We start from the raw sequence: 27521 nt of genomic DNA on the forward strand, positions 1-27521 counted from the left end.
GCTGGTGCTACACCTTTAAAATTCAGACTTAAGAAGTTTTAATTATTTTATTTCAGATTTTAAATTATAGAATTAAAGGACGTTAATCCAAAAGTTTTAACTAAAAATTAGAAAATAATTTCAGACTTCAGACTTCTAAAATGTTTCCAAACATACTGCAAGTTCAAGGAGGCATATCATCTACTCTAAAATTTTGATGTGTTAATCCTTCGTAGTTGCATGATAGGTAGCAATTCGGGGTGTATTGCAAAAAATTATTACGGGATTAATTCAAGTACGATTCAGAATATTATTAGTAGTTCATTTAAAAATTTGATAATAAATTTGGATAATAACAAAAATGCGATACAAGAACGATTAGGGTATAATTCAACTTCAACACTCTAAAAAACTTTCAAAAATTCATTGTATACATATTAAAATTTTTGCGGGACTCATATCTAAAAATTTACAAAACTCCCTTATCTTCTTAAAATTTATTATTCTTACATCTCATGTTTCAAAATCACTATTAGTACCCTTCATCTTTGAACTAATGATACTTTTATGCATGTACATTTAAGCCTTATTACAAATCAATAACACTTGATACTTATACACATATTACATTTTAATATTTATTCTTAAATAGTATATATTAGACATATTTGAAATTAAGAAAAAAATTTATGATTAATTATACTATTAACACAAATCTTCGTAATGAAAAGCACATACTATCTTACTTAATTGAGTTACCAAGACTCATGTTAAAAAAAATTGAGAGGAGAGAGATGATATATAAAAGGAGTGAAAAAATTAATTATTGATTGATAATCATGAGATTCAATAACAAGCAAGGGTAAATTATTGTCTAATTATGAAACCTTCAAGTGTAAAGAGAGAGAATACTGAAAAATTATTATGCAATATTGAGGTTATAATTTTTTTTTACAAAAATAAATGATAATTTTTATTTTTAACATTTTTTTGCAGAGAGTATTTTTTTATTTTAATTCGAAAAAAGAATAAATCATGAATGATTCAAATTTTTTTTAAAATCATGAATTTTACAAGGAGTTGAACTAGACAAAAGTTTTCAATCATTTTGTATATCATTCGCAAAATTCGGGTATAGTTCATGAATTATTCAAAGAATAACTAATTAAAAGGAGAATTTTCCTTTTTAACAATGAGTTTGTTTTAATGGGTTCAGTAACTTGGTGTTGGTGGGATTTAAACCTAGGTCTCTGGTATCATCACCCAAAGACAATCAATTAAGTTTAGTAATTCAAAGTCTTTACGATCTTCTTTAATCCAGTTTTTCTTTTTCTACTATTATATTCTCAACGTTTACCCCTAATTGTAATCATAGTCACATCCTCTCAACAATTCAACTAATTGTAAATTTTGGTAAATCAAGGGGTAATAATAATATCATCTTTTAGAAATTTATGATGAAAAAAAAGGACTAGGCCATTTTTCCAATTTCAATCAATTTTTTCGTGTGGACATGTTTGAGGGAGAATAAAAAGAAAAGCAATAAGGAGTGCAACGTTTCTTCCTTTGTTTTTTTCTAAATGCAATCATTGTATGAGATGAAATGAGCATTGTTTAAGCGATGTAATGTAATTAGTATTAGGTAATCTGCAATTAGTCACTCTTGCATGATATTTAAGCAACTCTTGTCATATTGTCCAAAAGAAAACCAACACATGCCTCAACTAGACCAAAAATCATTAATTAAGCAAATGAACAAGAATAAATCTGTGAGTGTTGACACTATGATCTAGGTCCAAAATTCACCTTTATTAACTAATTATTAACCGCTAATTTTGCTCGTTAGGACTATTACTCTAGCTTGCGAACTTGGTCCATTTGGAAAGCTAAGGTTTTAGGTCTTGATTTCGAGACTACAAAGCTAGGGTTGAACTTAATTTTTTTTAAATTGACTACGGGACTAGGGTCAAACAATGCTCAATCCAGCTCAACCCGACTCACTACTATGTTGTATTTACATATGTTACATATAGATAGACTTATGATTTTGTAACAAAAAATAATGAGAGTAACAAATTTACTTTATTTTAGTTGTTTTCAACCAAAATGAAGGCATGACTTCTATTTTGATGAAAAGTATCATCAAATGATTTTGAAAGTTGTATGAATTTGATATTCTTATAGAGCTCAAAAATCCATGTAAGCTCAGTCGAAACCCATTAGGGCCAAGTTTGGGTTTAGTTGACTTTGGTTCAAAGGGAATATAAAGTTGATCAAAGGTTCAACACACCTCTTTATACTACGTGATAACTGAAAATTTTAACAAGAAAATTCAACTAGTCAAAGCCCATAAATTTTAGAAATCGAATTTTGACAGCCCACAATCGTTGAAATTTTTTATATTTCCCAATTCGACTGTTTAGAGCCATTGAATTTCTCCTATCCTTGATTAATTTGGCGATTTCGATCCATCAAAAAAATAAATTTGATAATAAAAAATTCAACGGCCTTGAACTGTCAAATATAAGTTTTTTTTCATGTAGTAATTCAATTTCTTGACCCAATCCTTATTAACCGCCCTAATATATATATATATATGTATACTATATATGTATACAGTATAAAAACTCTTTTAGAGCTCTAACATAACAAATTTATTAAGTTAGGGAGTTTTTTTAAATAAAATTACAATAGATAGGTCTGTCCGGTAAATTTCTTTATTTATTTATTTATTTTGAGGGTACAGCCCGATATTTTTGTTGAATTATAAACAAAACATGAAGGCTATATGGGTCTAATCGCAAGGTAAACCACATTCAAATAATAACGGTCAGCAAAGCTGGCTAAGTGCAAGCGAAAACTCTTATTTTTCAAATCCAAATCAACATTCTCCACTCTCTCTTCCCCTCTTCTTTCCCTCCAAAACTATTCAAAACATCCACCAATCTCATGCAGAGAAGAACCCACAAACCATGGAGTCCAAATCCTCACCAACCACCCGAATCCCGAAATTTCTCATTTTCTCCAAAAGGGTTTCTCAGAAATCACAAATTTCATTACTGGAAGAGCTGTACACGCTCTTTGTCTCAATCATTCAATCCATCTCAGCCTCTTTTATTCAAATACATTGATCAACTTTTATTTAAAATTCGGCAATTTAAATGCTGCCCGTTACTTGTTCGATCAAATGCCTCAAAGAAATGAGGCGTCATGGAATACCATGATCTCGGGCTATGTCCGATCAAGCTTGTATCCAGAAGCAGTAGAATTATTTCATGAAATGTGGGTCGAAGGAATTGAACCAAATGGGTTTGTGCTCGCCAGCCTGATAACGGCTTGTAGTAGGTCGGCATTGATGACCTCCCAAGGAATTCAAATTCATGGATTTGTTGTTAAAATTGGGTTTTTATCCGATGTTTTTGTAAGTACTTCACTTTTGCATTTCTATGGTACATATGGGTTTACCTCAAATTCTCGTAAATTTTTTGAAGAAATGCCAGAGAGGAATGTAGTTTCTTGGACTTCGTTGATGGTGGGGTACTCTAATAATGGTGATCCATGGGAAGCTGTCAAGATTTATTGGAGAATGAGATGTGAAGGGGTCGGTTGTAATCAAAATTCTTTGGCGGCGGTTATTAGTTCATGTGGGTTTCTCGAGGATGATTTATTGGGTCGTCAGGTTCTAGCCCATGTTGTGGTTTCTGGATTTGAGTCGAATGTTTCAGTTGCAAACTCCCTTATATCGATGTTTGGTAGTTTTGGGAACATTGAAGATGCATATTATGTCTTTAATCGGATGGAGGAACATGACACAATCTCTTGGAATTCGATGATATCTTCGTATTCTCGTAATCATCTTTGCTTGGAATCACTTAGATGTTTTCATTGGATGCGTCATGCCAATGTAAAACCCAATTCTACAACTCTATCTAGTTTGGTTTCGGTTTGTAGTAATGTGGATAAACTCATATGGGGAAGGGGAATCCATGGTCTAGTTGTTAAGCTTGGATTGGATTCGATTGTTTGTGTCGGAAATACTCTTGTTACTATGTATTCCGAGTCTGGAAGATGCGAAGACGCCGAGCTGTTGTTTCAAGAAATGCCCGAAAAGGATTTGATTTCATGGAACTCATTGATGGCTTCCTATGTTCAAAATGGAGAGTACTTGGATGCTCTAAAACTCTTGGCCGAGCTTCTTGGGACCAGTAAAATAAGGAACCACGTGACTTTTGCAAGTGCATTGGCTGCTTGTTCGAACCCTGAAGCCTTGATCGAAGGCAAGACCCTCCATGCTCTTATAATCCGAGAGGGACTCCATGAGAATTTGATTGTGGGAAATGCATTGGTCACGATGTACGGAAAGTGTGGAATGATGCGAGAAGCTAAACAAGTATTCCAAGCAATGCCCGAGCATGATGGGGTTACTTGGAATGCCCTAATAGGGGGGCATGCCGAGAACGGAGAATCACAAGAAGCACTAAAGGTTTTTAAATTGATGAGACAGGATGGTGTGTCGGAAAACTATATCACCATAGTAAATATTCTTGGTTCTTTCTCAGCTCCGGATGATCTACTTAAATATGGGATGCCCATCCATGCTCATATAGTTCTAACAGGTTTTGAACGAGACAATTACGTGCAGAATTCCCTTCTCACCTTGTATGCCAAGTGTGGCAATCTTGATTCTAGTAATTTCATCTTTAATGGACTGGATAACAAAAGTATTGTCTCGTGGAACGCAATGATTGCTGCAAATGCTCATCATGGCCGTGCCGAAGAAGCTCTAAAGCTTTTTGCCGAGGTGCATCGTGTTGGGTTGGAGTTCGATCAATTTAGCTTCTCTGGAGGTCTCGCTGCTAGTGCAAGCTTGGGTTTATTGGAGGAAGGTCAACAGCTTCACAATCTGATCATTAAGTTAGGGTTTGAGTCAGATCTCCATGTCACAACCGCAGCAATGGATATGTATGGGAAATGTGGAGAAATGGACGATGTATTGCAGATGCTTCCCATACCAAGCAATCGTTCACGTTTATCTTGGAATATATTGATATCGGGGTATTCTCGACATGGGTATTTCAATAAAGCTAAGGAAACTTTTGCTCACATGCTACAAGTGGGACTCAAACCTGACCACGTCACCTTTGTTTCTCTTCTTTCTGCGTGTAGCCATGGGGGTCTCGTTGATGAGGGTCTCGCATACTTTGCTTCTATGACTTCGGAATTCGGGATCCAGCTGGGAATAGAGCATTGTGTGTGTATAATCGATCTCCTCGGGCGATTGGGGAGGCTCATCGATGCTGAAAATTTTATTAAGGAAATGTCGGTCCCACCGAATGACCTTGTTTGGCGGAGTTTGTTGTCTGCATGTAGAACCCATAATAATTTGGAACTTGGGAGGAAAGCTGCGGAGCATCTTCTCAAGATGGACCCATCAGATGACTCGGCCTATGTACTTTTATCGAATGTGTGTGCGTCTAATGGGAGATGGGATGATGTGGACAACATCAGGAAAGAAATGAAATTGAATAACATAAAGAAGAAGCCTGCTTGTAGTTGGGTTAGGGTGAAGAGCAAAGTGAGTTTGTTCGGGGTGGGAGACCGATCCCATCCACAGATAGATGAGATTTACAAGAAGTTGAAGGATCTTTTGAAGATGATCAAAGAAGCGGGCTATGTTCCCGATACAAGTTTTGCATTGCATGACACGGACGAAGAACAGAAGGAGCACAATCTTTGGAACCATAGTGAGAAGCTTGCCCTTGCGTTTGGGCTAATTAATGCTCCAAATGGTTCGACAATCAGAATCTTCAAGAACCTTCGAGTTTGTGGTGATTGCCATTCTGTTTATAAATTCGTTAGTGAAGCTGTCAGACGGGAAATTGTGTTGAGAGATCCGTATCGGTTTCATCATTTTAGTGGGGGCAAGTGTTCGTGTAGTGATTATTGGTAGTGATTACTGAGTTTAAAGAAACAAAATGTCAGATGAAGTTGGTGGGCTTGAAGACGCTTAAAGAGGTTTTTCAAGATCAATTGATCCCGAATCCCATTTGATGGGCAGGTACTGTGTTGAATGCCTGCCAAGCAACTCATGTTGGCTTTGCCACAAAGGGTTAATGGAGCCCGATGAGTGATGCAGGCTTGAACCAAGCACAGTCGCTTGAAAGTGGGCTAGGAGGACCTATATTCCTTCTTGACATGATATGCTCTTTTGTGCTTAGTTGCACGAAGAGGGATGGATGGGAGTAGCATCTTGAGGCAAAGAAACTTTTCGGATTCTGTCGTACACATTCACTATAGCTTCTTTCTTACAATTCAAGTCGAATTTGACTGCACAACTTTAGGATCTGACTCATACAGCAAGTGACCAGTACAAAAACAAAAATTACTGGTACAAAATGTAATTTTTGTCTATGTTTTAGATTGGTCATCACCAAGCAGTACAATCTATTTATTCAGCCCTCGAGATTGCTTCCATGAACCGTATGCCATCTAATAATCTGTAATTTTGGGGGGAATAATAGTAGATTATATCTGTATTATATTTTTTTGTTAGTCTGATTGTTAGTAATTATATTGAAAATGCGTATGTGAACTGTGGTGGAGTTTTTCAACTTGTCAATCAGCTTTAATGTTTAACGGGATTTTGGCTACGAAAACTTAAGAGGCCCGAGTGAGAGTTTCTGTTAGGAGTGACTTTCTGAGTTTTAATTCGTAGATCAAAAGAAAAATAAGTTGATTTAGTATTATTTTTTCTTAGATGCTTATTCTTGAGATCGATAAAACTCTTGCCATAATTTGAGATCCATATTCAAAAGCATTATTTGGAGGTGGAGAATCTTTGAGAAATCCAGTATCTGATTTCACCCTTTCTAAGCATTTCCTCTCCTCGTTTGATTAACATTTTGAATCTTTAAACAAACCACAAAAGTTAATCTAATAAAAATAAATATAACAGTTTAGATGTTAAATTCAACCAAAATATATTAAAAAACAATGCTTCAGTAAATTTTGTGTGGCTCCCTGCCGAAACAAAATATGTTGAAATTTAACACCCATCTGTGACTAATACAGAACCATTGATCCAACACAAGTTTACCTTTGAATTGGCGAGAGAACACAATAGCAAGGATTTTATTTTTATTTTTTATTTTTTAAATTGGATTTAGGGTTCTTTACAAGCTCTCATCTTCTTCCTCTAAGAGTCTAGCCCAATTGGACCACACCATCTTAGCATGTCAGGAGTGAAATTTTGGGCTCCTGACACCCTTCAGACGCATGGGACGAAAATCTCAACATCAGCTACAGAAATCACCGAATTGTTCCACACAGGTAATTAGAACATTCATGAAGTATTATGTGCTTATTATTAGTACACATCAAATCAGAAGCTATAGAAATGGCAGGCATCCGTGATTATAAGAGGGTTTTTATATATGGCCCAAAATGGAGCAAACACTGCTTCACAAATATAAACCGAGGTTTGTTCAAAGTAGTCTGAACTAGGGTTGCTGTATGCTTATTGATTCTCGGCCAACAATCAACCAGTTCTCATGATGATGTGGACCCCACTGTCAGTATCCACAATGTCGCTAATCTCGCCAACCTTCAGAGCATACGTCACTTCTTCAAAAGGCTTCTGCATCTGACCACGACCAAAAGGACCTGCAAAGAAATTTTTAAGTTCAAGTGTAATTTTAAGTCGAGGAGAGTACATGAGAAAGAAACAAATTTAACCTGAAACCGAACAAACAAATATATTAATGATTTGCTTCTTGAAAAGATTGCTCATTTCCTTTTAAGATTACTTTGCTTATTGCCTTTTAAATCCTCTACTACACAACAAAAGGTGTTTGGATCCCCCACACAATTCTCTCTCTATGCAAAAAGACCTTAATCTGACAACTTAAAATAATGCCGGAATGCATATAGAAAGAGTCGGGATGAATGCATGCGATTTTGGTACGTGGCTGACATGGCATGGCAAAGGCACAGAACCATAGATCTTTTTCATCGGGATACACAGGAAAAAGATGTGCAGTTTTGTGCCCTTGCCACGTACTAAAACTGCGTGCATTCATCATTTTTCATATAGAGAACAATGAAAGAACATGAATCCCAAACCTCCCTAAAAAGGGTACAATGTCATTTATCAACCATGCTATGGAGCTACGCCTGAAGTATAGTTGTGATGCAATGTGTCACATGAAGAATAGTACAAATTCTGAACCGAAATCAACTCAACTGTGAAAGATTTTAGAGTATAGTACTGATAGATAAAAATTGAGGCACTAGATCTAGTTGAGCAATTGTATGGAAGTATTTATAGCTGAGGGTTGCATCTTGCATGCAAAATAATGAGGATGTTTCATGCATAAGAATGACAGATAACAGAATTCATGTGATGAAAGCTATTATTTTCTTAACAGACCTTCCTAATAGAATGTCATTAGAAAATGGATCAAATACATGGAATCATAAATTTGACTGAGAAGCAATTACTTATTCTATTAAATCAATAAAAATGAAACAGTATTAAGCAGAAGAGAGGATATTAAAGAACATGAAAAGAAACGTAGGTGAGAGAGAATCTTGTGAGGGAGAGAGAACCAAATAACAGTTCATAAAAGTAAAGATATCAGTGCTTGATACAAATTCATGACACTAGATAAATAAATAAGAGTTATTAATGATACACATTGTATATCTTATAACATCAAAAAAGAAGAGAAAATTTTGGCATTGAAGATTTTAATTCATGCCAGCTGCAGCTGCATCTCAATGTGCCTCTGACACGTGTTGGACAAAACTTGTTGGCCAGAAACTTCAAAGAAAATAGTGTTCCTCACTATATAAATTATAACCAATTCAAGCAAGAGATATTACCCAGCTGTCATTAAGTTCGGTAGCAATAAGCTACTAACATGGCCCTAATAAGCAAAACCCTTATTTAAAAGAAGTCTTTTGAAGGGGAAAAAAATGTATAAAAGCACAACTTTTTGAAAGTTTTGTGCAACAAAATGATTGCTTTTACTAAAATAATTGCACCTAAGCCTTTTTCTCTCAAATTTTACTTAGACCTCCCATTTTGATCTTTGTCTTATTTAAAATATTTAAAAACAGTCTAAAATACATCTTTGTGCATAAAAATACCCCAAAGGGCAGAAAAATATTTAAAATTCACCAAAATATAATTAAAAAAATATGATTATAATTATTATTTTGAACAAAAATATCTTTTCTTTTTTACTTAAATAAGACATTTTATTCAAAGAAAAAAAAAAGGTTAAAATAGATGAAGGGCAAAGCTGTAGACATAAGTAAGACTTAGGAGAAAAAGGTTTAGGTGTGATTATTTGTATAAAGGTAATCCTTAGTTTCTATTTTTTTCAGCTCACTATCCTTGGTCGCGATTATTTGTGTTTTGCCTAACTCATAGTTTTGGTTGTTTTCTATCATGTATGTTGTTCGTCATCTCGACCACTTCTTGATAAAATTTTGCTTATTAATAAAAAAAGAAGATAAACCAAGGTTGGAGGCAGGAAGAGTACTCGCTTAGCAAACTAACACATGGGCAAAACCATTTATGCCATCAACACTTCCCACTTCAAAAAGCTTGCTCTTTTCCATGATTATCACTAGACCCCCAATGCTAGAGTGTTAGGTATGGTACATTGTCATAAGGTGTATTGTGATAAATTGAATTGTGTTTACAAAAACCAGGATAAGATTAGAATTTTTAAGATGTGGATCAAATTTGTTAGAGATAGAGTTAATCTCCAATTACGATTTGGTATATATATTTTTTTTATATAAACCCATATTGGGTTCCTGTAATGACAATCCAAGATTTATCAATAAACCCATTTCCTATTTGTTGTATCAGAGTCTTGATATTCTCATCAAGCTAAATGTCCTTATAAAGCTTCATGAATTATTTATATATTCATGAAACACTTCATACTCAAAACCACACACCTCTACTCTAGCGTCTGGAAGCAAGGAAAATGGGAAAAAGAGAAGTGATAGGAAAGAAGAAGAAAAACTCTTTTTGTTACTAGGGGAAAGAAACATTGCCTTCATCTGAACTCCAATCATGCATCTTTTCTTGCTCACCATCATAGAAACTCTCCACCTTTCAAAAAAAAATAAAAATCATAGAAACTCTCCGCCTTGCTTCCACCTTTTCTGTGAAAACTATTTGATTTGAGACTTTTGAGTTCATTTTCCGTAATGAGAGATTAAAAGAGAAGATTGCATTATTTATGCTTGTCTCGAGTACCAATAGCATTTTCATTTTTTTAAGTCTCTCATCAGATTGGTTGCATCAATCACCTATTTTGTACTACTGTTGGAGAATTAGTTTACCATCATGGCTGGTTTGCATGATTGAAAAAAATGTTAATAAATCTTGGATGATCATTACAAGAACCCAATAGGGGGGGTATAGAAAATAATATATCAAACCCTAATTAGAGATAAACTCTATCTCTAACAAATCTGGTCCATATCTTACAAATTCTAATCCTATCATAATCTTTGTAAAACACATTTTGATGTATCCCAGAACACCTTATTACAATGCACCATAGTTAATACTATGCAACCCCCCCCCCCCCAAAAAAAAAAAAAAAAAAAAAAATGTGCAGATCAAAGATCATTGTGAGTTTGCTGAAATAAATTGCTTCCATGAACATATTGTTGAAGAGTATCCACAATTCCAAATGCATGTTGTTGATGAAGACATTCCAGATGATCAATCAACTTTGAACAATACCACAAAACATCATTTAATGAAAATTATGGAGTGGCCTCTATTGGACCTTGAAAGGAAACAATATAGGCTCCATTGTGGGCTTTGTCATTGACCATTGCCTCATTTGGGTCTTAGATGTTTGCAATGTGGGCTCCATCAGAAGCTCAATTATTGGCCTCATTTAAGAATTTTGGGCTTCATTAGCCTTTTTTTTAAATCGATTTGACCATCAAAATTGGGACAAATTGAACAAGAGTAATTTGGGACACGAAATTTGATCGAGTGGGAATGCAATGGGTCATATTAAAGGGCTTGGGATATTAGGCTTTGTGAATTAAACTCACTAAGATGAAAAGAATGTTGATTGAGTTCGTGAATTAGGATCGTCTGAAAGGTGGGGACACAACTAAAATTTTCAAAACAAAGGATACACTTGTTTGTGGTGTTTAAAATACATCAAATCGTATCTTTTGGGGAAAGGGTTCTAAACTTTTCCTCTAGCATCACCACCACCTCACGACTGATTCTAAAGGGCTTGGACTTGAAAGACATTTGGTGGAAGACTTTAGTAGCTCTACTAACTTCTTCAAGTTCAGCTTGTATGCTTGATTTCTTCTTATTAAGTGTTTAATGGAGTTATTTTGAGATGTGGTTTAAGAGGGAGAAAAGAGACAAAAAAAATAGAAAAATGGAGAAAGATTTTTTGAGTAGGAAATTTTGTAGAGTTTAAGGTTAAAAAAGGGGCTTGAGAGCATGGATTCTCCAATGGGAGAGGGGAGTTTTTATAGAGGTTGTGTGAGATTTTTGGGGTCAAAAATATCAAAACCTAAGAAAGATGGAAAATGATATGGGATTTTTGGGAGTGGTCTTTTGGATTTTTTTGGTTTTAGGGGTAAAAATAGGAAGTGGGTGAATGGATCTTTCGACCCATGCCATTAGTTGAGACCCATGTGGGGTACCATATGGCCCATGATCAATGATAGAGCAAAAGTCAAGTCAAAAGGGGTATGGTGGTGACTTGTGAGAATGGATGGTTATGATGACACTTTGAAATATAACTTTTTGGAGGAAATGATGGGATTTGGTGGATTGATTTTGGGAGAATGAGGGAGGTAATGACATGTGGCAAGGTGATGGGGTAGGTAGAATCATGCTTAAGTTAATTTGTAAAATAAACAAAAAAAAAAATGAAAGTAGGATTTTGACTTAGACCAATTGGAGAGTGATATGTGCCTCTTTTAGAGAGGGGTGAGAATGGCCTTTATTCTTTTGGGTCTTGTCATGGGTCAACGGGCTAGAATATGAAGTGGGCTTTAGAAATGGTAGTTGAAGTGGAATGGACTTAGAAGTGATAGGCCTAGGATTAGAATTGGTACGGGCTTAGAAGTGATTGGGTTTAGGATGAATAATTTTAGGGATTTGAGTGGTCTTGGGTGAATTTCATGAGCTTTGGACTTAGGGATTTGAAGGTTGGGCTTAGTGGTTGGAATGGGTTAAAATTGGTACGTCTTAGAGGGGGGCATTGAATTGGGTTTATGTTAGAGTAATGGGTCTAGAGTTGGACTTTAAATTGGAATGAATATAAGTTAGGGTAATGGGTCTAGAATTGGTTTAGAGAAGTTAGTGGATTTAGAGGGATATGGGCTTAGAATGAATAGGTTTAGGAGAAGCATAGGATACTAGCCAAGTGACACTTAATGGTCCTTAGATTTTTATTTAGTAGATTTTGAACACTTAGGCCTTTGAGCCTTTTGTCGGTATTTTGGGCTTACATTCCATTTTTAAAGACTTTTCTCGAGTGGGGCTCGTGCAAATTAGGGTGTCTACAGCTATATATATGTTTAAACATATATATAGCTCTAGACACCCCAATTTGCATGAACCCCCTCTTGAGAAGGGTCTACAAAAGTTTGTTTCGAGCCAAAATACTCAAAAGCCAAAATGTTCAAAAATCTACTCCTTTGTTCACAATAAAAGCCTAAGGGTCATTAATTGGCCCGTGGGTCCATAATAAATGTCGCTTGACGAGTATTTCATGCATCCATGCATTTTCCAAACTCATCAATTTCTAAGCCCATTCACCCTCTAAGCCTACTACATCCCCTAAACCAACTTTAAGTCCATTCAAGCCATTAACTTGAACCATAAGTCCATACCTATTCAATCCATTCAACAAGCCAACTCTATGCCAATTGACCTAAACTAACCACTCCCAAGTCCATACCACTTATAAACCCATTCACCATAAGCCCATCTCAAACCCATACTAATTCTAAGCCCCATCCATATATTTCTTATCCACTCTTAGGCCCATAACCATTTCTAGAGAAATCAATTCATAAGCAATCCCTAATCCTAGTCCATTGACCCATGTAAAAATCCAAAAAGCTCACATCTCACTCACGCCTCTTTAAAAAAAAAACACATGTCACCCTCCAATTGGTCCAAGTCAAAATCCTACCTTCACCCTTTGCCTTTTGGTTTATTTACAAATTAACTTAAACATGCTTCTCCCACCCCATCACCTTACCGCATGTCACCCCTTCTCTCATTCTCCCAAAATCAATCCACCAAATCCCATCATTTTCTCCAAAAAGTTATTCTCCAAAGTGTCATCGTAATCATCCATTACAGCAAACCACCACCACACCCCTTTTTACTTGAATTTCACTTAACCATCAAAGAATGGACTATAAGGCACAACCCATATGGGCTCTACCTAAAGAGATGGCTCAAGCAGCCCATGCCTCCCCTTTCCACTTATTACCCACGAGAACCCAAAATTTCAAACATGGTCTTAAAAATCTTGTCTTTTTGCTCATTTTATCAAGTTGTACATTTTTTAACCCCAAAAGTTCAACACAACCTCTATAAAAATCCCTCTCTTCTCAACCTTAAACCTTACAAAATATCGTACTCAAAAAACCCATCTCCATTTTTTTACTCTCTTAAACCACATCTCAAAATACCCATTAAAGACCTAAAAAGAAGAAGAATAGATCAAGCATACAAGGTGGGTTAGGATAGTTGATTTTTGTTTATTTCATTCTCCATCTTCTATCTCTCCCCCTCTTTATTTGCTTTCCAAGTCAACCCTAAGATGCTTTGAACACCCTTCATCATCACTAGTAAGTTGAACTTTAACCTTGAGCATGGAATGCTTGAGGCGGTTTGACCGAAAGGATGGGGGTTGAAGCCCTCTGAACCCTACATCATGTATCATAATGTTAACAAATACAAACACCCACACATGCATGACAATGATGAAGACATATTTCCCCCTCTTTTGGGATTGAAACACTAAGTTTCTAACCATGACATGCATGCATTAAGGCCAAAGTATTAGGGGAGTTCCTACCATGAAATGTCCCCAAAGCGCATAAGCCAACATTTTAATTTTATGTTTTCATTCTTCATAGGATAAGACCCTATGTCTCACACCAACATTAAACTCCATTTTCTCAGAAGGGTACATTATTCACTCTTTCCACATACCACCTCTAACACGCATTCCATCATGCATTTTGCTTTAAGTTAAATTACTAAAAAGAATGGCCAAATTTAAAGGTAATCACCCTAGGGTGGAGAGAATGGGGTGCCTAATACCTTCCATTTTCTCTAACTAAACCTCTTTACCTAGACTCTAGGTAAACCTTCCCTTTATCTATACGAGAGACTACAATACCAATAAAAATTGATTTCTTTCAAAACTATCCTAGGTGACCATTCACACCATTTTCTAAAAAAAGAATGGTGGTGACTCCAAACAAAGTAGTAATGCAATCTTCCTAGTCGAAAATTACATAGTTACAGAACACAATGGTGGGTCCCACTATTGTTACAGTTATAGGGGATGAGCGTCCCATCCAACTACAATGACCCCACTTAATTGATTTCCTCCCCCCTTCAACTTTATTGCATTTCTTCTCCCCTATCCCCTTTTTAATAATACTCGTTTATCTTTACTATATTTCCTCTTTTACCCCTTCAACTCCAAATATTTATTAATAATACCCTTCCAATTTTATTATTTTTCCTCTTTTACCCCTTTAACCCGCAAAGAGGATACACGTGTCGTAGACATGCGCGAACTCTAGTATATATAAAAAACATAATGGTGGTTCTCACTCTCTTTGTCTCAAGATTTATACCCCATAAACAACGTATCTTGAGGACGGTAGTCCCTCCTCCTTTGTTTTCTCTCTTCTCCCCCTTCCCAAGAATACCCGCAACTTTATTGTCTTTTCTCTTCTATGCCTTCCAAATAATACTTTTTTCCCCTTTCCCCTTGTCCAATAATACCCTTTCAAGTTTATTGTTTTTCCTCTTTCACCCCCTAAACCCCAAAGAGGAGAGAAGGAGAGATAATTATAAACACAAATACTGTAAAGAATTATAATTAAAAATATTGTATTAAGCATTAATACATTTGCAACAAATAAGACATAAAGGGGGAACTCATGGAATATAATATAAAAACTATGAAAGATTAATAACACATGCATTCCAATATTGTAATTTAGAGTTAATTTTTAATTAATATAAACAATGAAAAATAGGAAAGACCAGAGGCTGTGGGTGGTTATGACCTCCTTGGGGTTGTAGAACAATTTTTTTCCCGTTAATCTAACTTTCTGAGTCTGAGTCTCAGATGCACAGCATGTACGAAACACCATTAAACCTGTTTTTCTTCGTGTGATTGTGCATCGTAGTGTAACAACTTAGAGTTAGTTTTCATGCTCAATATATCATATCCTAAAATTCCAATGCTTCTGATATTTATTGGAGCATAAACAAAAACTGAAATTTAAGACCTCTTCCCCAAAATCGAACTAAGCCCGTTTAGGGTCATTTTGTTAGTTATTTAAATTATAAGGTTCAGAGTTGCGCCCTCGTCCTAAAACACAGTTAAAACAAATTCAACCCAATTGAACTTTGGAGTTTGTCAGCTGAGCCTAAGATTTTATTATACAGGAAATCAGGCTTTCATAAAACAGAAAAATAAAAGTAAGAAACACTTATCACCATACATAAATAAAGGTCTTGAGTCACAATTTAGAATGAATAAACCAAATTCAAATTTCCAAAGACCACTTCCACTTGAAATTAATTCGCTCCATCAGGAAAAGGAAGAGAAAGGGAGGGGGGGGTTCTAAGCAAAACATGTTTATAAGTTGTAAAAGGGTTTAGATTCCTTAAGTTGACGAGAGGAATCTAGAACTTCCACCAAATAGACGTATAAACATATGAATGGATGGGAAAAGAAAAAAAGACAACCTTAAAAAAGACAAAGAAAACACAAGCACGTTAAAATTGCCAAAAATAATAATAATAATAATTTAAAATAATTTCACCAAAAATCCTGAATTTCATTTCATAAAGACTTCAGAAATGAAAGAAACCATCTTCACAATCAACAACTTGACTTAGACTTCATAAGTGCAACAAACAAACTTCGTCGTCGACAATTAAATACAGACCTATTGTACTCATTTAATCAGAAAAAGTCATAATTTCTAGTTTAATGAATCATCAAATCTAAAAGTCAAAAATTGTTTTCCAGAGCTACTAAAACCATAATCAATGGCTAGATAAAAAATCGTCTTCGTCATCTGTCAGGTATTAGTTTTCAGTTTTAGGCCACCAAAGGTTGACAGAAAACTTCGAGTATAAATTAACACATCCATCCTTGATCAATCTTGCTGAAACAAAAAAACAGAAGAGAAAATAGCAACCAACCATCCTGACTTGAAGTTTTCTGGGGAAGAAAACGAAGGCAGAACCGAAACATCATTTTCTAAGACTTTGACAATGATGTAGTAAAATATCTTACCCTAATTTCCGAAGATTAACAAAAACAGGGACAAGATTCAAACCTCAAACCTACCTCCAATAATCTATAACAAAAATACACCTTTAAGTGAAAAAAATCAGACGTAACTACATTCCAATTCCATCAAAAAACCCTAAATTTTCAATTTTCAATCATAAACAGATTCATCGATTCCAACTAAATCGAACAAAAATACAAAATCTCGATCTATCAATCAATCACTGAACCTACCTCCAATGATCTCCCAATTCCGTCAACAAACCCTAGTTTTTCAATTTTCAACGATAAACAGATTCATCAAATTCCAACTACACCAAATAAAAAATTTAGATCTATCAATCAATCACTTAACCAAATTTATCAAATCCAACTAAATCGAACCAAATAAAAAATCTAAATCTATCAATCAATCACTGAAAAACAAACTCAGAAACAAGATTAACTACCTAGATCGCCACCTCGCTTGGCGGAGCTACAATCGGAGTAACGCGAAGCGATCTCCTCGAACTTAGCTTTCCCTGTAACAATATCTTCTCTTAGGGCTTTGATCTGAGCCACAGCACTCTCTCTGGTAGTGTTCGTGATGATCCGACCTTCTGGATCCTTCCATGAAGCTTTTCTTCTTGAACCTTGATGTTTGATCAAGATGTGTGAAGCTTTAACTTGATTCGAAGACATTTTGGTTTTCTTTTGGTGTTTTTCTCTTCGATCTGACGAGATCGAAGCTTTCTTTCTCTTTCGATCGTTCTCTATCTTTACGAAGTTCTTTTTAATAATCGAAGCTCGCTCTTATCTGTCCTACTCTCTCTCGTTTCAGTGGGAGAGATTGAAAGAAGCTGTGTTTGTCGTAGGGTTTTAACAAACGGTCTTTGACGGTTTGACCCCCCCTACCGATCCGATCTGACTCGGACGCGTTCAACCCTATCATACTAATCAGCTTGATTCGGTATTAATTGTTGGAGAAATACCTTCCTTACTAACTTAGTAAGATTTCAAATCTTACTAAGGTTTGTTGAGCTCAAATGGATTGCCAAATTGCAATCCAACACCACGTACCTTTAGATTTCATGTAAAAAACTCAGATCTAAAAACAATAATATTAAATTGGGCTTCATCCATAATTTGAAAATTGATGGCTACTAAACTAAATTAAAATTAAACAGTAAAACTTATCATTTTTTTGAATTTTTTTTTTCAAAATTCTTAAATTTTTTTCAAATTCTTTATTGATGCAACAATGTGAACTCAACAAGCCTTAGTAAGATTCAAATCTTATTATTCTGCAAGGCTAGTCATGGTTCACTTCAGGACTTGTAGCAATGAATTGGGTAACATAGGATGATCCTATTGCTAGGTCAATTGCTTTTTTGTTTTTATTTTATGAAAGGTCAGCCGGGTTAAGGTAGACCTAGACCATAAGTAAGGGTTCAAGGGGAGTATTGGGCATAGTGGCTAGGGCCTCCCCCCAAAAAGGGAGAGGTCTTGAATTCAACCCCCCTCATTGATCACCCATGTAAATTTTTTTCGGCTTACTTTCTATGTGTGGTTTGTGGGATATTGAATGAATCGATTGATCTAATATGACTCGAATGAATGAAACCTTGTCATATTGGTTAGCCTGGTTTGGATTTTTTATTATGAGTTAGTAGGAGTTGAACCCACGGCTCAAAGTTGTTTTGCAATGTGTCAAACCAACTGAGCTATGGGTGCTTAGTTTGAAATTAATTGTTATATATACATTTATTTACTATTGTACTGAGAAAAGGTGGATTAGAAGTGGTTAGACACAAAAAATTTGGATCTCACAAATGCCCCCACCTTTACATATAAATATTTACTATTATAATGAGAGAATTGTGTAGAAGTGATTCAACTTCAAAGTTTGGATCCCACAAATGCTCCCACCTTTACATATAAATTTAGAGTCGTGTTGAGGTGACGTTAGATCTACTACAATTTTTACATTTTTGACGTGAGGTGCGCACATAATTATAGATGTGTTTCATCGAGATACAAGTAAAAAGCATCTTAAGGTTATGTGTGCACCTCCACGTCGAAAATGTAAAAATTGCAATAAATCCAATTTCACCCCAGCATTAGTGATAAATTTAACATAATCAAGGTCATTTTTGTTAGAACAAAGAAAATTGTAATCCCACACTTGTGCAATCACGTTGGTTAGTTTTCAAAGTTGCAAAATTATCTTTTTTTTTTTTTTTTTTTTCCATTGTATAATCTTCAAAAACCTTTTAATTAATATTTTAAATCACCAATGAGCCCTTCTTATACATTTGCATATGCCACCCTCCAGGAGATTTTAAAAGCTATTGGTTTTATCATGTTATGAAATATATTAATATATGTCACAAGTACAAAATATTATTTCATATCAAACTCAAAATTTAAAATCACTCTTATATATATTATATGACTCTAAAAGCTCATTTTTCTTTTCGATGGAGTGTCGGACCTATAGTACTGACTAGTAGGGCGTGGCAACTAGCCTTTAAGAGTCCCATATCTCTCTCATATCCCTCGAGGTACATGCAATACCTCACAAATCACTCATATCGGGATAAAGTCATATGAGTGGCCACCAAGGGAGTTTGAACTCAAGATCTCGCCTTTTTTTTAGGGAGGCCTTGACTACTACGTCCAACCATCTTTTATTATTATTATGGGTAATTTGGACCTTAACCCAAGACCACAAAGTTGCTCTGCAATGTGCCGAACCATCTAAGCTATCTTCAAATGGACCTGCAAATCAAATGTTACAACGATATCTTCACAAAATTAAAATCCTAACTTCGTTCATATTTTTTAGCATAAATTATCAAAATAGATCGAAAAACATCTAAATGTTCAAAAGTAAGAGTAAATCATTCTCCATTGGTCATTGTAAAAAAATCATCGGAAATGATTGCCATTAAAAATCCTAAATATTTCACAAAGATGATAAAATGATGATTTTGAAAGTAAAAGTATACATTTTAAGAGGGATGAGGTTGAGGGACCATTTAGATATAAAAAAGTCAACTAAATGAACCATATCAAGATACCGCACAAGTTGGGGAATATTTAAATCATTGGGGTCTATTAAGTTCTTTATTATTTTTAATTTGACACTTTAACTTGGTTCCCTTACAAAAAGGGTATGTCATTTGCACCCACCCTTTTTTTTTTCTCATCCCATCCGCTTATTGCGTTTTTTTTTAAGTCGTGGGGTGACACAGGATTTACTGTGATTCTCACAATTTTGACGAGTATATGTATACATAATCGTAGATAGTTTTTACTCGTATTACACGGAAACACGTCTATGATTATATGCATATCCCACGTCAGACTTGTGAGAATAGCAATAAATACCCTGTGTCATTCCAGCATTTTTCAAATGGGTATTATCAGATTTCACTATTTATTAGAAGATAAGGGGCCGATTAATTGCGCTTCTAAACGCGGTTTTACCGACGTTTGCGTCAAAAAGCTAGATTTTACGAAATTTTGCGTGCTTGATATCGCTTCTAAACGCGGCGTTTTGAAGTTGTAAACGCAAATATGAAAAAAAAAAAAAACGGTGTTTTGAAAAGCGCATGTGAGCCGCTTCGCGCATTTACGTTTTAACGCGTCGTAGTGAAATGACAAATTTGCCCTTCATCATTTATCAAATTTACACGCTCAGTCCGTGATTATAACTTCGATTGTTTTCGATCCATATTACACACTCTCTCTCTCTCTCATCGATTTCGACAGTTACGACGCCGATCAGTTTTCCGACCGTTTACCATCGACGACGATGCCGATCAGTTTTCCGAACGTGAACTCAATCTCTCCTTTGCCCCTTTTCCTATCGACGGCTTTCGATTCATTCGCACAGTAGCTTCTAAGAAGACTTGTGAGCTCTCTCTCTCTCTCTCTCATGGATTTCAATTTTTTACGAAATTCCAACTTGAATGTTCGATTAACAGAAAACTTTCTGTTAGGGTTTTTGTAATTTTCAATTTCTTGTTAGATTTTTATTAAAAAATTATAATAGAAAAAAATAATATTCACCAATTTCTTGTTCAATTAACATAAATTTTTGCTTATTTTTGTTGTTTATTTTTATTCACCATTCCAATTGATTGGGTGTACCCAAATATTCTTCCATTCCAAATTGTGGATGTTTTTGTGTTCATTTTTAAGGCTATTTATGAGCAATTAAAATGTTCAAGATGTAAATCTTGACTTTGATCTCTCTCATTTTTTCTCACTTGCATGATCATGATTTCCCTGATTAGTGTGGCATTGTGATGGTTGATTATATATTTTATCAAATTAGACTTACTGTTAAGGATGTCAAAGGAAAAGTTAAATGGACATTTATCTTAGATTGTACTATTGGAGATGTGTAGTACTGTAGAAGGTAACCCTTGTTGAATTGAAGGTTATGCACAACTTGTGGTGGGGGTGGTATGGGATATAGGAGCGAACATTTCTGACCTGCCAAAGAAAAAAAATCTTTTACAGTCTCATTGGTGATGGATGTTGAGTCAGAACTCTATTATGACTCTTTGATCAGAATATGAGAAGAGGGAATAGAATTCATACTTTTAGGATTGAAAACAACTGAGTTGACATTGCCTTTTGGTTGCATATGTTGTCTAAATTCTCCTTTGCCCTCTGTTGTTTGTTGGCTGTATGGGTGCTCTTCTCAAGGACTTCCGGACAGAATCATAAATGCTTATCGAGAAAATACATGTAATAGTGTTCACAGGGATATCCATTTTTTTTATAAACCCATTGAAAATTTGAAGGTGCACCATCTACCATTTCAATACCAATTAGGATCATTTGCAACAAACAATAGGCTTCTCTATATGAGGGTTACACTTTTCCATGTGAGTTTCTGCTCTAGAGTCTAGAGGTGTAGCATATTTTTCTGCGATTCCATTTTTAAGAGGAGATGCTGCCGAAATTTCTATAGAATTAAAAAAATTTCTATAATTTTTATAGACATTTTAAAATTAAAATAATAATTATTTTAATTTTTATATAATTTTATTATATTTATATATATTTAGTGTAATTATATAATTATAGGAGTATTCTGGTAATTTTTAATGTATTCTGGGTGCATTATCAACCTTAAGGGTATTTTGGTCATTTTACCCTAATACAGCAAATTCTTGAAACTGTATCAAGTAGTAATTACCAGATTCTGACAGCACAGCACTTTTAAAAAGTTCTATCAAGCAAGTTTTTCAGTGTTTCAGATTTTGACAGTAGATTCTGACAGCAGATTCTAACAGCTGAATCAATCAGGCCCTAAGTGGGTGAGTGGCAAAAAAGGTCGGTGCTGCAACGAGAATTAGCCCCTTGGAATAATGCTGACATAGAGGACATTTTGGTAAGGAAAATGGTGGAATGATACGGGGTATTTACTGCGGTTGTCACAAGTCTGACGTGGGATGTGCAGATAACCATAGATGTGTTTCCTCGCGATTCGAGTAAAACCCATCTACGGTTATGTATGCATGTCCACGTCAGAATTGTGAGAATCACAGTAAATCCTGTGTCAACCCAGCACGACTCCTTTTGTTAATTTGGTAACGAGTTAAGGGACGAACGGTCCAACTCCCACACTTGCAGATCTAGGGTTTCGGCTTTTTGGTTTTTCTGCATTTCTTTCTCTTCTCTTCGACCCCGTAAAGCTTCGATTTCAATGGCACCTCCGCCTGGCCCTTACTCCGGAACCAGTACTCTCGCGCTGGTAACCAACTATATTTCGTTCTGAAATTCTGATTTTCGATCCAAAATTCTCTGTGTTTTATCGATTTGTCCAACTTTTTTCACCATTTTTATAGGTAGCTAGGGCTTCGGCCTTCACCTTCGGTCTTGTTTACGGAAGCATGAAATTCAAGTATCTCAAGGTATTCAGATCGATCCAACTCAATCTTCTAAAAATTTAATCTCAGAAATACTTAAACTAGCGCATCAGATATATCTCTATCGTTATTGAACGTTTCAATAATTTTAATTTCGGTTTTAATCACTGCTCATCATTGGATGAAACTGATATTTAGCAGAATTATTTTATTTGAGTGCTGATTTGTTTGATTTACATTGTTGTTGTTAGAATTTAGTTTCTCAAGGTATCGATCCAACTCAATCTTCTATTTTTTTTTTTTTTTTACACTAGAGCATCAAATGTATCTCTAGTGTTATTAACTATTTCATTAATTTTAATTTCTGTTGTAATTACTGCTTATCATTGGATTAATCTGATATTTAGCAGATCTGATTTGTTTGATTTAGATTGTTGTTAATTGTTAGGATTTAGTAATGTAGGGGGTTTGGATCTTATCTAGGGTTTAGTGGCAGTGATTCTGTTCCTATGTGATGGAGGTTGAAAAGGAGCCTCCTTCTGGCCTCTTCACCGCAAATCTGATGGAATTTTTATTTCTGTAGATCATTGTTATGCAATTTTGTTGTAATGAATCTGAGTTCACTCTTCTACGATGCAGTTTGGAATGTAACATGTTAATTAGATTTGAGGAAAAAGTGTCCCATTAGCTACATGTTCTAGGCAGCCATCCAACAGACCGTATCTTGTGTAGGCTTTACTGTATAGTACCCTCGTGTTAATCTTACTTTCCTTCCCTACTATCGTTCGCAAGCATCTTTACTATGAATTAGATTTCTTACAATGTCTCAAGAGTTCAATGATCATCCTCACCAAAATCAGCCCATTCCGAAACTTCTAACCCCAGTTTACAAGTTGAAGAATTGTATCCCGTCCAATTTTTGCAAACCACTTTTGATGGGGTTAGAAGTTTCAAAGTAGGCTGATTTTTGGTGAGGATGATCTCATCGTAGAGATCATCCTCATAAAAAATCAGCCCATTCCGAAACTTCTAACTCATAGATTGAAAAATGTTTAGCACAATGTTTGGTTTTGTATATGACCCTTGAACGCTCTGCATATACATATATAGATTCCACATTCATTTTCTGTCTTTCCTCTTTGAACGCTTGTTAATATAGATTTTCCACACTCTTAGCCTCGAAGAAGTTCTTTTGGTACTTTGACTCTTATTAATACCAACTACTGTAGAATTGTTTTTCTGTTTTTGATAGGTAAGCTAGACTTGAACCCATGACCTCAAAGTTGCCTTATAACATGTCAGACAACTAAGTTATGGGCATGGTTTCAAAAGTCGTCCGAGACTGAGACGTATTGCTCAAGTCGTCTGGGTATCAGGCATAGATGAGACGGACAAGTTAATTTTTCGGCCGAGATATAAAATCCCATGTTCATTTTTCATTTTTTTGAACGGGACATCTCAAACATATCGGAAAACTCAGCCGAGACGATTCAGTATTTGGCATGGACGAGATGCGACGTGAAACCGAGTTTTAAAACCATGGTTATGGGTCTAAGCTCCCAAAATCTTTAAAACTATTGTAGATTTTGGTTACTGATGGTTGGACTTAGGCCTCTAAAGATTAGATAACATGGGAACATTGATCTTAGACTTCGATTCATTTCCGTGTATTTGCCGGAAGGTTATCAGAAGGGCATGCTCTTCTTGGTTTACGCATGAAGGTACCTATTGTTAACCAGTCATGAGGAAGTATGCATTTCTCTTGCAGTTCCTTTGATATAATTGTATCTCTTAAAGAACTGTATCCCTTAAATATAATTGTACGAGACAAAGCCTTCAATCTCATAAATAACTGTAGTTTGGACACCAATGGTGCACAAAAATGTTTAACATTGCTGACCCTGGAAAATTAACTGGGTGATACAGCATCTTTGGAAGATACATCATTACATACCCTAAAAGAAGAAACAAGGTACCCACGCACTAGGGTCTGAATACCCAATTCAATGTGTCCATAACCTGTTCAGCATGGCAGACTTAAAAAACATGAAGTGTCTTTGTTATGTCCGCTGCTATTAGTTCTTTATGGGCCCTATCTAGTGATCTCCATGATCCTTCATTTTTTTTTAATGTAAAACTAGCCATAGTTCATTTTACATGACCTTGGGCACTCATTCGCTGCACCCCTGTACTTTTCTTTAAGCGTGTAATCATTGGAATGGCCTCATGGATTCTTTTAGAAGAAAAAAAAAAGTAATTGAAAAAGAATAATAATGAAGTGACCTCAGGATTGACCTCATTTCACACTTTTCTGACGTGGAAGTGTATTAGAACTCTAGATGCTTTTCATCAAGATACGAATGAAAAAATGTATGGTTCTGTGCACACCTCCTCATCAGAAAAGTGTGAAATGAGTGCAACCTTGAGGTCACTCCAGGACCACTCTTTGAAAAATGGGATTGACTAGTTGCACATCACTCAGTACCAGTTGCACTCATTTTAAAAAATCCACTTGAGCTACTATGTTAGGATTGCACTTTAAAAACAAAAAGTTGCACTGTTTTTCTTCATCTTGAAAAATCATAGAACAACCACAACGTCAAAGCTTCATAAACTATAAATTCAATTTTCAAAGCTTCGTGATCTATAAGTAGAATAAAAATCTCTGGGTCTCCTATCAATGATTGATTATTTCTCTTCAGTATTGGTGTAATTTTTTTTTTGTAGAATGTAACTAGTAGGGACGGGATCAATTTTTTTATTTTTATTTTTAAGGGCACAAATAAGCAATTTTTTTAGATTGGAGTGCAATTGGTTCTAGGTGATGTGCCCCTAGTTGGTCCCTTGGAAAATTTATGTCTTTCTCTTTTTTTGAGAAGTATAAGATTTTATTAATATTAATAAGGAAAAAGTGAAGCAGCCGAGATGGCTCTTTCTTTTATTGTTGTTATTGTGGCTACTACTAGGTGAGTTTCTTTGCAACCTCTATTATTTAATGTATGTATAGCCATTCGAACAACTCCATTGATTCTGGTAGATGATCTGAGAAACATTGAAAATGATATTTCTTTAGGTTATATATAACTAGTTTGTTAGTTAGTCAGTCAGTTGGTATTTGAAGGTGTTATTCTTTTGAAAAGGGGGGAATATTCTGAACTTGAAAATGTGGTAGGCTTGGTAGTAATAAAAAAGAGTTGCTACCATGGGAGAGCTATCAGTCATTTATCATGTCAAAAGGAGCTCTTGGACTGAGTAAAATACCAAGAGGGTATAAGGCCTCCCCCACTAATTCTGAGTTATAGAGTTGGCATGGTTTTTGAAATGATGTTTGGAAGGATTAGTATGAAAGCAATACTGGAGAACAAAATATCAAACTTAAAGCATGGTAGGACTAGGGACATTGTGAATTAAGTTACATTCCGAGTTGTGCAATCAAGGTTTAAAATTTTGTTTTGAGGTAATGTTTTGGCCAGGAGAAAAACTGAAATGTTCTTGAGTGAGACATTCAATGTTTCTTTCTGGTTGAACCGAAATCGGAATAACCATGGTTGCAACCAAAAGGGAGATTGTAGGGATTTGAAATTATGCATCCTTCTTGTGTCCTTGAAAAGCTGTGTCCTTCTCTGCCTCTAGAAAACATGGTTCACTCGTAAGTCTCTTTGGATTCCTGCCAGGGAGAATCTCTAATCTGGTAGAGAACTGACACTAGACCACAAAATGCTTGCTTGCCTTCAAAACTGGAAATTAATGGCAGAGGTCATGTGTCGAAAAACAAAATTATTTATACAACCTAAAGTGAATGTAGGACTATTATATTGAACTGTCCTTAAATGGGATTTTTGTGATGGTGCATTTACATGGATCTTATATGGGAAATGCCTCTGGAGGTGGACATGAATCTCCCATTTAAGCTTTGTTTATAATAAAATTTTAGATCTATCTTCTTCTGAAGTGGCCATAGGATAGTCACCATTTCCCTAGTGGTTCTCGTTCATAGTTTGTTTTTCAGATGTATAACTATAATCAGTTTGAGTGGCTCTCTTAGAAAATCTTGAAACAAATGGCTGTTAAAATGGTAATGCTAGGTTATCCATTCCTATTATCTCTAGAACAATGCCTCCATGAAATAAAGACCATATAACTGTTAAATATTTGGGAGTAAGGTTTTATTGTTGTATGTGGGTCATGATTAATGCCATGAAGCATATAAGTAGAACTTACACATATATATAAAAAGGACCATTTAACTGTTCATAACGGCCCATTCCTCCCCCCTCCAAAAAAAAAAAAGTAACCGTCTTTGCAATGTTTTGTGATGATGTTATTTTGGCATTTTGTTTGTGAAAATAAAGTTCTTTGAAATTCAGATAACAAACCAATCTATTATTTAATTTTATTTGTGGAGCCCGTTTTCGTGTTTGTAATGATAAAGTCAATGAACCATTACAACCTGTTAAACCTTTTGCTATTACCTACATGAACATGAGATGCTTATTTGTTTATTTTGGTGGTCGTACTAACCAGATGAAGGCAAAATCACAACAGAAGGTGGAGGCTAAAGCTCATCACTGAAAGAAATATGGGTTCCATTGTTGATTTTCCAATCCAAATAATGCTTCAAAAATAGACCTGCAGAAGTGTTCCTTCCTTTTGTAAACGATTAGTAGACACCATGGTCAATTTTGTAGAAGTTTGTTTTCTTGCAAAACCATGACAATGGCAGTTATACCCCCCCCTCCGAATTTTTTTTTTAATTGAAAATAACGATAAATTTCTGGGCCATGGCATGTGGGGTATCAAATCCTGACCGTTGAATCTATGACACATTTCATCATTGAATCTTTTGGTTTACTGAGTTGTATGTGGGTCTAAGCAGATGTTATGAACTCTCTCTCAATAGGAGAAGACTTTTGGCTATGGACAAAGAGGAACATTGACCATGATTCACTTAGCTGACTCCAAATGTTTGGGATAGGTCACGTTGTTGTATGTGGGTCATGACTAATGCCATACAACATGTGAGAAGAGAGTGGACTTCTTAAGAATCTTGATAACGGATTTTCTTTAAGAATAATTATTTTCAAATGCC

General features: G+C 35.3%; 3 protein-coding genes across 3 annotated transcripts; 2 read left to right on the forward strand and 1 right to left on the reverse strand.

Annotated features, from left to right (window-relative positions):
* The first annotated feature begins 3026 nt into the window (after window positions 1–3026).
* On the forward strand, window positions 3027–6565 carry LOC147403670 (Tetratricopeptide repeat (TPR)-like superfamily protein). The gene has a single exon (XM_086439339.1). It carries the CDS (start codon window positions 3167–3169, stop codon window positions 5927–5929), a length of 2763 nt encoding a protein of 920 aa, XP_086295465.1. The 5' UTR covers window positions 3027–3166; the 3' UTR covers window positions 5930–6565.
* A 747-nt stretch (window positions 6566–7312) lies between these two features.
* PIN1AT (peptidylprolyl cis/trans isomerase, NIMA-interacting 1) lies at window positions 7313–17400 on the reverse strand. The gene is made up of 2 exons (XM_086439340.1): window positions 17012–17400; window positions 7313–7641 (listed from the first exon to the last, which is right to left on the reverse strand). Exons 1-2 carry the CDS (start codon window positions 17241–17243, stop codon window positions 7517–7519), a joined length of 357 nt encoding a protein of 118 aa, XP_086295466.1. The 5' UTR covers window positions 17244–17400; the 3' UTR covers window positions 7313–7516.
* A 4737-nt stretch (window positions 17401–22137) lies between these two features.
* On the forward strand, window positions 22138–27293 carry LOC147403672 (uncharacterized). The gene is made up of 3 exons (XM_086439342.1): window positions 22138–22317; window positions 22412–22477; window positions 26957–27293. Exons 1-3 carry the CDS (start codon window positions 22270–22272, stop codon window positions 27002–27004), a joined length of 162 nt encoding a protein of 53 aa, XP_086295468.1. The 5' UTR covers window positions 22138–22269; the 3' UTR covers window positions 27005–27293.
* Window positions 27294–27521: the final 228 nt, after the last annotated feature.

The sequence above is a fragment of the Akebia trifoliata genome, chromosome 4 (genome assembly GCF_017979445.1).
Source record: "Akebia trifoliata isolate Shusen 1 chromosome 4, ASM1797944v1, whole genome shotgun sequence".
Taxonomy (NCBI): domain Eukaryota; kingdom Viridiplantae; phylum Streptophyta; class Magnoliopsida; order Ranunculales; family Lardizabalaceae; genus Akebia; species Akebia trifoliata.